Source organism: Taudactylus pleione, unplaced genomic scaffold (genome assembly GCF_031769625.1).
Source record: "Taudactylus pleione unplaced genomic scaffold, aTauple2 ptg000183l, whole genome shotgun sequence".
Classification (NCBI taxonomy): domain Eukaryota; kingdom Metazoa; phylum Chordata; class Amphibia; order Anura; family Myobatrachidae; genus Taudactylus; species Taudactylus pleione.
Genome location: NW_028284585.1, coordinates 10,241,869 through 10,255,088, shown reverse-complemented (window position 1 = coordinate 10,255,088; position 13,220 = coordinate 10,241,869). Strand labels below are relative to the sequence as shown.

Sequence of the window (13,220 nt, the reverse complement as noted above, 5' to 3'; positions counted from 1 at the left end):
TATAAACAGTATAAACAAACAGTACATGGAACATGCATGACACATGCAGCAACAATGGCAGTTGCCCTGTCACTGACAACCAAGCAGAAGTTCTATCAGTGTGCCGGTGCTTGTTGTCACTGTGTCTTGTACCCCGCTGGCTGCAGCATCCCGAACACAAACACACAGGGTGCAGCTTGTTCCCCTAGAGGTGGAGTGTGACATGCACCCCATGGTGTTACGGGCTCATCACAATGATCCCATCCCATCACAGTAATCCTCCTCAGTTGTTGTGACCACACCCCCTCAAGGGGGCCCCCAGAAAGTTGTTGTACCAGGGCCCAAGATTTCTCTTGGCAGCCCTGGGTGGCGAAACCAGATTCTCCCTGACACCTCGTGAGGCTGTGGTGTGGCTGGATCTCCACATGCCCGGATGTCTGCAGTTAGCCGTAGACTGGGATCTCAGTACCGGTTTATCCCCTTGAATATACCTTATATGTGTTTTTGGTTGTAATATCTGGTTCTTATTGGCAATCATTTCGGATCTAATTAGAAATGTGCGGTTCGGTTTTCCTGAAATATCAGCATATCTCAACTTGGGGGTTCCATGTCGAATCGAGTCCTAGTTCATAATCACTTCGGGGTTCCTAGTCCCGGTTCAGTTTGCAGTCAGTTCAGAACTCTGGTTTAAAAACCAAACTCTGGTTTTGGATTGCATGTAAACAGGTAAAAAATATCTGTTTTATCAATGTTTTTTTTTTTATTATTTATTTTTAATAGATTTTCATTGATTTTTAAAGAATCCAAAACCAAATCCGAACTAAAACACTTGAGGGTTTTGCCAATACCAAAGCACAATAATGAATTAGAACCAAAACACAAGAGTTCACGCAAATCTCCATATCTAATATGCGTATTTGTTTTGATGTTTATACTTTTTGCAACAGTTCTGGTTATATCCTGGGTATACCCTGCATTTACTCTGATTTTTTTATCTAATCCTTCGGCTGTATTGATGACAATGCTACGGGATGTTTATATTGCTGGGTCTTATGTTTTTCCTTAGCTGACTGGATAGCCCTCACTGCATTGGTGACTATTTTATCTATTTCCCAAATTCAGTCTCCTGCTGGCTCTTAGATTTAGATTTCAGGGCTCTAGCGTTATTCGGATAGGGGTTTAGTTTATTCTTAGTTATTGTTATCGAGATCCAAGTATGCCTCAGTTGCGTTGGTATACGGGTGGGGGGTTGGTATTTTTGCATTTTTATTATTTTTATCTCTATGTCTGATGTAACATATTTTATGCCTATACACAAAGTTGTGGTCATGCTGTATGGTATGTCATTATAATATGCATTGGCCAGTAAATTGTTGAGAGATGAAGCTTGTAACCTATGCCTGCAGTCCTTCAGATAATTGAGCAGTTTGGCGAATACACTGGTTTAAACATGAACTGGGTAAATTCTCATATCCATCCTCTCCGGGACTCCTGTCCGGCCTCTCCTCAAATGTCTCTTCCTCTTCAATGGCAGGACAGATTCCAATACCTGGGTACCTAGATTACTAATTCCTCACAAGATTTTGTGCCTTTAGGGGCATATCCAATAGGTGTTTACTAAATATCTTGCACCTGCAGGGTTTTTCCCACCAAGATTTTTGGTATTCAGTTGGTTGCAGGGTTTTGATTCCTTTTTTTGAGCGCTGGACGGACCACACAAATACTCTAACGTTTTTACTTATAAGCACAACACTCACACACATCTCGCCTGCCACATCCTCCACAACTGATCACTACTATACATTGTAATCGACACAACACCATAATTTCTAATCCCTCTCTCTTTTTCTCTCCTTTCCCCAACCCACCACCCTCACCCTTATCTATCACCTTCACTCTTAATACCCCTACATACATTTTCAGAAAACACCACACCTCCCCTCCCTCATTTTTTCATTATTTCTTTGCCACATCTATACCACAAGAAAGCGCATTTACATCTACTATTTTTATACTACTCAATCTGTTGCTAATCTTTGCTCATTGACCACAGTACATATAGCCAAATAACGGATGGTACCTTTAGGTCCAGATTTCGTAATGTGTATATTCCTTGTCAGTGTCACAGTATCTCATGAAAAACACATGTATCTTTCTCGTAATGCCGAATCTAAGTTCGATGAAATTGGGATCAGATGGCTTCAGTCTAGGCACTATAAAGCACCTAGGACACCCTAACGGCTCTAGTTTGCTCGCCCTATTATTGTATTGTCCCAACTGTTATGTAATGCACTCAGACTAGATAGGATTTAACCAATGTATAATTAATTTTCATGTTACATCATATTATAGGAAACTCTGTTAGATTCATAAGTATTTGCCATTCCAAATCTCTGTTTAATTTGAGATTGTATTATAAAGTGTATTTGTGTTAACCATTTAAATTATATGCAGAAGTTGATATTTATGTATGACCTATGTATACTTTTGGTGAATTGTCTGATCTCAATTGCTATGATTATGAATACTATTTTCTTGTACTTGTTTTTTTTTTCTGCTTGCTTCTGTTCTAAGGACCTGATTCAGAGCCGGACGCTCTGACAGAGCGCTCGCTCTGAATCAGGGCGTCTTTTTTTCTTTTTTTTTTTTTTTTGTAAACTCTTTTTATTGAGCAAATCACAGAAAAAACAGTACATTCCAATATTCAAAAATAAGGATTAACACATAACATACTTTTATAATGGGAACTGTACCATTTCAGAATAATAATATGATATAGTAGAAAATTTTCTCATTATAAAAAAGAGAAGGAATACAGAAGCAAGAGAAAAATCTTGCAGCAACGGTGTGGCAATCCGTTTAAGAAATAGAGAGAAAAAAAAAAATAAAGAGGAAAAAGGAAAAGAAAGACTTTAGGAAAGACAAAGGAGAATAAGAGGAGAAGAGGGTGGGCGGACTCCATATAGGATCACTTTCTTTCAGATTAAACATGTTAGAGAAAATATATAAAAGGAAAAAATTAATTGTTAAATGGAGAGGAAACATTTTGGTATGTCAGCCAAGGAGACCATATTTTATCAAAGGTTTTGGATGTATTACGTAATAAAGCTGTCATATATTCCATCTTGTATATATACCAGATGTGTGATAATATTGCCTGCATCGGAGAGGGATGAGGGTTTTTCCAATCCGCTGCAATTTGGCAGGTCATAGCAGACACTATATGTCGGAATAACCTATTCTGACACCGGGACAGAGAAGGCAGACCCAAGGGAAGTAGAAAATGCAGAGGATCAGAGGGAATCGTAATATCAAAGAGGTGCGAGAGGAGCCATATTCTAGATAGTTTGGGACAAGTCCACCAGATATGCAAAAAACTGCCCTCTCCACCGCAACCCCTCCAACATCTATCCGAAGCATCGGGAAACATTGCTTGTAGCTGCGATGGTACATAATACCATCGGTAAAGCAATTTATAAACATTTTCTTTAATTTTGACGCAAATAGAGCTGGTAGCAGCATTGTCCCATATCTCCGTCCAATCCTCAGCATCTATAGGGTGTCCCAAATCTCGTTCCCACGCTAACTCATGAGGGTCTCGATTAGAGCTTACTTTCTTCCCCTAGTAAGGAATAAATAGTAGAAATAAGACCCCTAGTGGAGGGTCTTCTCCAACATAAGGACTCAAAAGAAGTCAAAGGTCTGCTAATCAGAATCGAGCTAATTTTGGAGTGGAAATGTCTAATTTGTAGGAACCGAAAAAAATCTTTGGATGGAACCGCTGCTCTATCCCGGAAGTCAGAAAATTGTGGGAAATTAGTATCTATAGTAATATCATTTACATAATAGATATTGCTCGATGACCAGGCAGTAAAAGATGACTTACATAAACCAGGAGGAAAAGATGGATTATGAAGTAGAGGTATCAAAGGGGACGGGGACGGGGCCGGAGCTAACTTAAAACACCTATTGGTTAAATCCCAAATTGCTAAAGAACAGGAAATTACAGGATGAGAAGAAACTGTCCGGGGACGATGAATCTTAGGGATCCACAAGAGGGGGGATACAGTAGCCAGTCCCAGCTCCTCGGCCTCGATAGCAACCCAGACCTTCCCCGCACCGAAGTTACACCACTGAGCACAATGAGAGAGCTGCGCAGCATAATAATATTTTTTAAAATCAGGAATTCCCAAACCCCCACCCCTGGAAGGCCGCTGAAGCAACTTTAGTCTGATCCACGGGCGTTTCCGGTTCCATATGAAATATGAGGTTTGGTACTGAAGGAATTTGAACACGTATGGAGGGATGTAGATCGGAAGGGTCTGAAATAGATACAAGAGCCGAGGGAGAACGCTCATCTTAACTGAATGTATTCTACCTATCCAAGAAATAAAATAATTGGACCAGTCACACAAATCAGACTTAATACAATCTAGAAGGCGGGGAAAGTTAGCCTGAAACAGCTGATGAAGATGATGAGTTAGGAAAACACCAAGATATTTAATCTTTTTTTTATGCCAGGTACAAGGGAGCATGGCCTCCAGTGTTTGCTTTAGGGTAGCAGGGATATAGAAATCAAGAACTTCAGTCTTGGTGACATTAATTTTATAACCCGAGTGTTGGGAATATGAATTTATTTCCTCTAGAAGTGAATTTAGGGATCGAGCTGGGTCAGTGAGAGAGACTAAAATATCGTCGGCATATAATGTGATTTTATATTGCGAAGGGCCAGTGGATACTCCCGAGATAGCTCTATTACAACGGATCTTTGCCGCTAGGGGTTCCATAATAAGAGCAAATATTAAGGGAGAGAGGGGACAACCCTGCCGAGTACCGTTAGTTATTCCAAAACTAGAGGAATAGACACCATTAACTGAAACTCGTGCTGAGGGGGAACGGTAAAGTGCTGCAACGCCATCTAAAAATTTGCCTGAAAATCCCATTTTGTCTAAGACAGCGAATATGAAGGGCCAGGAGATGCGATCGAAGGCCTTCTCCGCGTCAAGAGCTAAAATCAGAGAAGGAAGTTTCCTTTTATGAATAGAATGTATCAGATCAATGGCCCGTCTGGTGTTGTCCGATGCCTGACGTCCAGGTACAAACCCGACCTGATCCGGATGTATCAAATAAGAAAGCAAAGGAGCTAACCGAGTCGCTAGGATTTTAGCATAAATTTTCAGGTCGACGTTTAATAATGAAATCGGTCTATAGTTAATACAATGAGTAGGATCACGATCAGGTTTAGGGATCACTACAATGTCGGCCCGAGTTGTATCAGGAGCAAAAGAAGCGCCCTCCAAAATATCATTAAATAGAGATGTAAGATGTGGGGCAAGTTCCTTTGCAAACAGTTTATAATATTGGGCTGTAAATCCATCAGGGCCTGGGGCGGCAGAGGAACGCATTGATCTAATAGCAGCTATTGTCTCTTCATCTGAAATACGGTCATTGAGAGTAGATAATTGGGATTCTGAGAGCCTCGGAAGGAAAGTAGAGGACAAATATGAGTGCACCCCCTCGGCTCCAGCAGAAGTGGGATAAGAAGAATCTGATAAGTTATAAAGGGAACTATAAAAGGTTCGAAACTCCTCAGCCATAACCTCAGGATCATAAGTTAGAGAACCAGAAGACGGAGAGTGTAGTTTGTCTATCGCACCTAATGCTTGTCTGCGACGCAGTTTATTGGCTAACAAAGAATCAATTTTGTCAGATTTATCATAAAAGCGTTGACGAAGTTTTTGCAAGATAAGCGCAGCGCAACGAGACAGAAGGGCATTAAGCTGACCTCGTAGTTTCTCAATTTGGGTTAGCACGGAGGCGCTAGGGGATGTTTTATGCTGAATCAATAGTACTGAAATTTGTGACTCAAGGGAAGTAATTTCTTGTGCAGCCGCTTTCCTAACCGCTGAGGTTTTAGAAATAAGAAAACCCCGTATAGTAGCCTTATGGGCTTCCCAGAGGATACTAGAGGAAATATCAGGGGAGGTATTCTCCTCAAAATAGCGGGTCATCGCCAATTTTATTTCTAGCAGAGCGGGGGGATGTTGTAAAAGGGAGTCATCAAGACGCCAGTTACGCTTCCTACGAGGAGAGCGATGTACATCTAAAAGAATATAGACACCTGCATGGTCTGTCCATGTAAAGGGGGAAATACCGGCTTCCGTAACCAGAGAGGTAATAGTGGAGGAAATGTGGATCATATCTATCCTGGAATAATGTTGGTGTGGGGCTGAAAAATGAGTATAGTCTTTGCTGTGAGGATGTTTAAGACGCCAGGTATCACTAAGGCCATAATGTTTAAGGGAGGCCAGGAGAGTACGAGAAGCTCTAGGAAGAGACATCCCCGAGGAGTTTGAAGGCGGGTTTGATCTGTCTAACAGGGGGTCAATAATGGTATTAAAATCCCCACATAAAATAATATGGCCCTGCGCAACTCTGCTAATACGCCTGAACAAAGAATCAAAGAATTGGGGCTGGTCTTGATTAGGAGCGTACACTGACACCAGAGTGAAAATCTCAGTACGGAGAGTACCGATCACTATAAGAAATCGACCCTCTGGGTCTGTCACAGTTTTAATGTGGACAAAAGGGATATTACGCCTAATTAAAATGGCTACCCCACGTTTTTTACAATTCGCTGAAGCAAAGAAGGTCTGGGCAAACCACCTACCTCGGAGCTGAGAATGCGGGCCCGTAAGATGCGTCTCTTGTAGAAATGCAACATCGGCTTTCTCCCTCCTACAAGCCCCCAAGAGAACAGTACGTTTCTTAGGAGAATTAAGACCGTTTACATTAACTGATAGCAATTTAAGAGACATGGAAAAATATATAAAGAGGTGCTACTGACATAACACACAGATATAATAAGTCAAAAATTTGGCCCAAGTAGAGCCACCCTTAGGGACAGAAAGAAAAAAAAAAAAAAAAAAAAGTGGAAAAAGAAACAGAAGAGAGCCACAGAGAAAGAAAGGCACACAAAAAAAGGAAAGAAACAGAGAACCCATTCAGGTAACAACCCTGGTAAATTGGGTCCCAATCAAGGACCGCAATAATATCAATCAACATAACATTAATCAAAAATATCAAAGGGAGCATGGGGGGTAGTGAAAGGACCGTCCAATAGAATCAGGACTGCCTGGACCCTTAAATATAAGATCGCTAAAACCAAATCAAACAAAAATCCCTGTAAAACAGGGATCATAAACCTGTGTCAGTATATAGAAACAAAAAAAAAAGAGGGAGGGAGAAGGAAAATGGGAAAGACAAGGGGAAAAGAGAAAAATTATCTAAACATCGGGATATTCATACAAATAATAACTATTTATGTCGCAGAGAACCACGAGGGGAGGACTGTTCCTCCTAGCAAAATTCAAAAAGAACATTGTAGGGAGCTTAAACCCTATTATAAAGAGAGTATACACCAGGGAGTGACCGAACAGTTCAAGTGGGGTCACAGTCCTTAGCATGGTGACGGGAAACCCTGGTCCAGTCCGGTGAAGGAGGATGGGAGCGTTGAGGTTTGGGAGAGGCTGCATCAGTCACCGGATCAGAAGTCGGTGTCGGAAGAAGATTAAGCTTGGCTAATAAATCTTGACCTTGAGTGAGAGTCTTGACACTATGTACAGTGTTGTTTGCTGAAACCTGAAGCATAAAGGGGAATCCCCAGCGATATCGGATTTGATGCTGCCGTAGAATCTTAGTGACTGGCTAAAGATCCCGCCGTTTCTGAATAGTAGAGGGAGCCAGGTCCTGGAAGATTTGTAACTGCATATCTTGGAAAGGAATCACTGGAGAGTCTCGAGTAGCTAACAAGATCCGTTCCTTTGTACGAAAATAGTGCAGGCGAACTATGACGTCTCTAGGAGGTTGAGTAGGAGAGGGCTTCGATCGGAGTGCTCTATGGGCTCTATCACATAAACAATCTTCATTTGTAAGGGCTGGAACTAAGTGTTGAAAAAAGTCTTTTAGAAATGACGGTAAGGAGGGACCAAGGATTGATTCTGCTATATTACGGATACGTAAGTTGTTGCGACGGGAACGATTCTCTTGGTCCTCTTGTCTTTCTTTGAGTGTCTCATCATGAAGTCTAGAGAGTTCTTTATCAAGACGATTTTGGGAGCGGCATAAGTCGTCCGATTTAGATTCCAGCGCGTCCGTTCTGTTGCCAAGAGATGTCAATTCTGATTTAAATTCTGTTATAGCCTTTGACAGTTCTTGCTTGAATGCGGATTGAACTCCCTCCAACAAACCAGTCATAACCGCTTGAATTTGAGGATCAATACCAGCTTCGGATGAGCAAGGGGAGGAGGGGGATTCTGGGGGTAATGACGAACTCTGTGAACCCTTGGATTTAGATCCGAAGAAATTTGCAGAGGATGGTGGAGGTTTCTTACCTCTCTGCGACATAGTGAAATAATACAAAAAAAACAAAAACTACGGTATAAAAGGTGAGACACAGGGCTCTACAATAATAGTCCAGGCAAGTTTGGTGATAATATTAAGCGAACATCTTTAACTCCAGAGAGGCACCATCCAGGAGAACTTCAGCCTCAGAAAAAAGAGTGTGAAAGGCTGGCAGAAAATATAATAGCACATGGAGGTTCGCTAATTGTGGCTGCAAATAGTACTTGAGGTAATTATCACAGAAGACCACAAGAGGGAGCCAGCGTAGAGTAAATGGCAAATATCCACCAGCACAAAAATAAAAAATGTCAGGGAAAGAGCAAGCTAAGTAGCTGATATGGCTTGAACCTGTTAGGCTAGTGAAAAATAAACTGGATATGTATAGGTGGTCATATAGGAGCTCCAGACATAGAGAGAAGGGCCAACAGGTCACGTGACAATGGAGCAGGTGGAGCAGTGGGATATAGAAATACAATATAATATAATCTCCCCTCAGGGACTCACCACCCTCCCCCTACTCCAGGGAGTCACAGGCAGCAGATAATCCTGTCAGCAAGAGGGGTTGCACTGCCAGTATCCCGGCAGCAATAACCAGCAGCAGCATCAGCGTGGGAGAGAATCAAAGATGGCCGCCGGAGGCTTCAGAACGCTGGGGCTTCCTCCCAAAGATGTCTCCCGGGAGTCCCCAGAAGCAGGGACACCAGCCCTGACACAGCAGCAGGGCAGCCGAGGCTAGAGGGCCGGAGAGGGGTCACGCGATGTGCGGCAGAGAGGACTCCGTCGGGCGCACACCACAGAGATGACGCCGCCGCCGGAAGTCCACAGCCGCCAGTCCGCGCGCTCCAGTCCCCGGCTCAAAGGGCAGCAGGCCAGCTGCAACCCGCGGAAGCACCTATTGCGCCTCCCGATTCCGCAGCTGCAACCCGCTGGGCTAGCGACAAACCAGGGGAAGGTAAGCAAGGGTCTGGAGGTGTCCGCTGACCGGGATGGGGCTATAGAGGCTAGATTTCCTCTGCACTGGCCCGGAGCTCTAACAAGATGCGGCTTCCTCCATTAACGGTCAGGCCACGCCCCAGGGCGTCTTTTTTTCTTCTCCTTTTTGGAGCAGCCTCCTGGCCACTCACGTAGCTGTGGGTGACCACCCACAGCTATAGTGAGCGGCCAAAATGATGGTCGCGATGGTCAAGACCATCGGGCTTTCGATGAGACCCTTGCGGTAGGGTCTCGCTGCCGCAAGCCCTGGAGTGCTTTTGGCTCTATCAGAGCCAAAAGCACTCCCACTGACATCACTAGTGATGTCAGTGGGGCTGGCCTCCGTCTCCGTCTGGACAGCCACGACCCTGGCACGCCCACCAAAGGAGGCGTGCTGTCAATCACCATCGACAGCACGCCCCCTTTGGTGTGAGACCTATAACGACGGCTTGGCCGTCGTTATTCGGGTCTCACGCATGCGCACGACGGAGCCGCCTCCGTCGTGCGCATGCGCACTTGGCCAACATCGACCCGCTTGCGAGCGCTCAGCGCTCGCGAGCGGGTCTGAATCAGGCCCTGAGTCCTCATATGAAAGAAGTCTTCTGCTTTTTATGATCAATTCTGTATAATCTATCTTGCACAAAATTAGAAGAGAAAATATTATACACTGGGGCACTCATTTAAGCAGTGTATCATAAAATATAACCTTTATTATATCTATTTAAAAGTGAATTCTGAAAACATATTGTGCTGTGGTGTACAACAAATGTATAATATATATTGTCTGTTAAAAAAAAAAAAGGGACACCCCAGTATTATTCCCCAGTCTTTAAAAAAATAAATAATCATTTTTGCTAGGGAGGGGGTGCTGTGAGCAGCCAGGGGGAAGGTGTGATCTGATGTGAATGCCCCCCCCCCCCCTTCCCCACAGGCATAGGCCAAGTGTGATCGCTCCGCCCCAAAGGCATAGGAGACTGCTGCGTGTGCTGGGCTGCTGTGAAGTAACAGGGAGGGGGCCTGAGTAAATAGTACCCACTCCACCCCCCCCATTCCTGGCACCCCTGAGTCCAATTGCTTTATAATATCTAGTATGGTAACTTATTTATTATTTATTACCAGTTATTTATATAGTGCACACATATTCTGCAGCACTTTACAGAGAATATTTGTCCATTCACATCAGTCCCTGCCCCAGTGGAGTTTACAATCTATATTCCCTTCCACATGCATACACATACACACTAGGGTTAATTTGTGTTGGGAGCCAATTAACCTATCAGTATATTTTTGAAGCATGGAAGGAAACCAGAGTACCCGGAGGAAACCCACGCAAGCACAGGGAGAATATACAAACTCCACACAGTTAAGGCCGTAGTGGGAATCAAACCCACAACCTCAATGCTGTGAGGCAGTAATGCTAACCATTACACCGTCTGTGCTGCCTTAATATCATGCCGTTTTTTAATTGATATGTGTGTACCAGATTGTCAGGGGTATGTTCTATCAAATAAAATTAATCCATCTCTTTATTTCCAGATTGTCAGAGTAGGCATATTCCATATGTTTAAGATGTCTATTGTTTCTAATGCAATTCATAATGTCAAACACTGAACATATTTTTACTGCTTTATTTGGTATGGATCTCCCTTATCACATGCATTATTAGTGAGTTCAGGTAGTTGTCAGACATTGTGCTTGTAATACATACAGTATTTCTATAGGTGCATACACACGTAACGATTTTGTAACCAACGATTTTCTGTTAGATTTTCCCTTGAAAAAGTGAATGATTTTTGAAGTGTAATGTACTATTTTTACAACGATGAACGAAAAATGTTCCTTCCCTTAATGAAAATCGTTATGTTGGACAGTCTGAAACGGACGATGAACTACAAACTACAAACAGGATCGCGCTTGAACAATTATCGTTCATCATTATAACTCAGAAACTGAACGATTTTTTGAACGATAACGACGTTAACGACAAATCGTTAAAAAAATCGTTACATGTGTATGCACCTTATCAGATGTCTGCTCATGTATTGCACGCAATTTCTATTATGCAGGCTGCTTCCACTCGCTCCTCACTATGGGCCTCAACATAAGGACGCCCACCTTACCTTACACACATCCGTAATACTTAGCAAGACAGCAAAACCATCGGTAATATCGAGTACAATGGCAGCCACACGTGCACAAGATCTGATCTTACTCAGGAATTGCTTTTGTACGAAGTATTAAATACATTTCAGCAAGCGTATTCAATACTTTTTCCCTGTGTCATTTCACATTATTACACATAACTTAATTTATGGACATCTATGGTTTGATTTCTTTGCATGTGTGGATTGCATGGGTTGTTGCTGACATTTGGTGAATGTTTTATTACAATAGCCCCATTACAGATATATTTACTGAGAAAAATGTTGATGTGTTCAATACTTCTTTTATCTGCTGTATATGTATGTATATATTAATACAATAGATACCTGAGGGTGCTAATGTATAATAATACAGTACTACTTAATTTAAATCAAATATAGAGTCTTTAGTGTGATGATCAAGGTGGTTCATTATATATATAGCAACTAAGGGCCTGATTCAGAGCCGTTCGCTATTTGTGGTCGTTCGTTCAAAAACAAGGGGTGGCTATTCAAATGATCCGTTCGCAAATTGCAGTCTGTTCCCACCTCTAAGTCTGAACGAGCGAGCAAAACATACGCTCGTTTATTTGATAAAAACGCCCCCTGGCCGCACGCACCATACGTCATGTCCGCTATTTATTAGATTAATCGAGTACATCGTACAGCGTATGAACTGCTCGCTATTCTTGTGGTTGGTGTTTTCAACCGCTATTTTGCGAGCAGTTCTGAGTTAAAAAAAACCAAGTGACGTGGTCAATGACGCTGCTGTATTAATTATGCACTCCCTTAAAACGCCCGTTTTGACCTTTAAGCACGCCTGCGTTCGGATCTCCACTCCCCGTTTTCAAGCACCTTCCCCTGTTACCACCCACATACGCCTCATTCTGTCACTCAAAATAGCAGGCCCTCGCTATATTGCGTACCAACGATTTTCGGCCGCACTGACTGGTTCGCGCATGCGTACTAAAAACCGTACGCATGCGCAGATGTGCGAACATCGCTCGGAACGAGCGTACTGCCGCTAGCGAGTGGCTCTGAATGAGGGCCTAAGTTATTAAACATGCATTTCTATGATCAATGTTTTTATATATGTGTCTCTAGCATAAGTACAGGTCTTATTTAAACTTACTGGAAATATTCTGATCTGTCCATCACAGGAAACGGTTATTATATACCTGTTATGTGTAACATATTGTCATTATTAGTTATTTGCAGAATAAAGAGCACTTCACCTCATTAATACATTCCATACCGATTATTATTGTGTTCTGCATAAGTGAGGTCACTGATTCCATCTCCTGAACTTTCTGAGAATAACAAACAAATATAAATATGAAGAAGTGCATTGTTATATACAGTCTGACAGTGTGGATAATGTACCATGCACACAGTAGACAGCTTTACACTAACCTGAGCCGCCTTGTCTGACTGTCTTTATGAAGCTGAGAGAATTTGAGGTGTAGTCCCACTGCTTCACACTTCCATCCCTGCTGCCTGCTAACAGTCTATAGATAAACAGAGAGGTGATGATGATGAGGAAAAGCAGCAAATTATCTTTCTTCAAAGTACAAAACTAATGGACTCCATTTGTAACTTAAAATCAATGGGGTTATTCAGCAATAATGGCGTTATTGGTTTGAATATTTCCAGCCAATACTGTTGTGATTATTATGATTTTTAACTTAGTTTTCCTTGCTATTTAGCACACAGGGACAGTTGTTG

General features: G+C 42.5%; 1 protein-coding gene across 1 annotated transcript in view; it reads right to left on the bottom strand.

Annotated features, from left to right (window-relative positions):
* LOC148519779 (cilia- and flagella-associated protein 337-like) overlaps nt 1-13,220 on the bottom strand; it is a 99,046-nt gene that overhangs the window by 39,406 nt on the left and 46,420 nt on the right. Inside the window, exons 14-16 of the mRNA XM_088476131.1 lie at nt 12,909-13,003; nt 12,751-12,805; nt 12,628-12,673 (exon numbers count right to left, since the gene is read on the bottom strand). Of these exons, the coding sequence (XP_088332257.1) occupies nt 12,628-12,673; nt 12,751-12,805; nt 12,909-13,003 (196 nt within the window). The remainder of the gene's footprint in view (nt 1-12,627; nt 12,674-12,750; nt 12,806-12,908; nt 13,004-13,220) is intronic.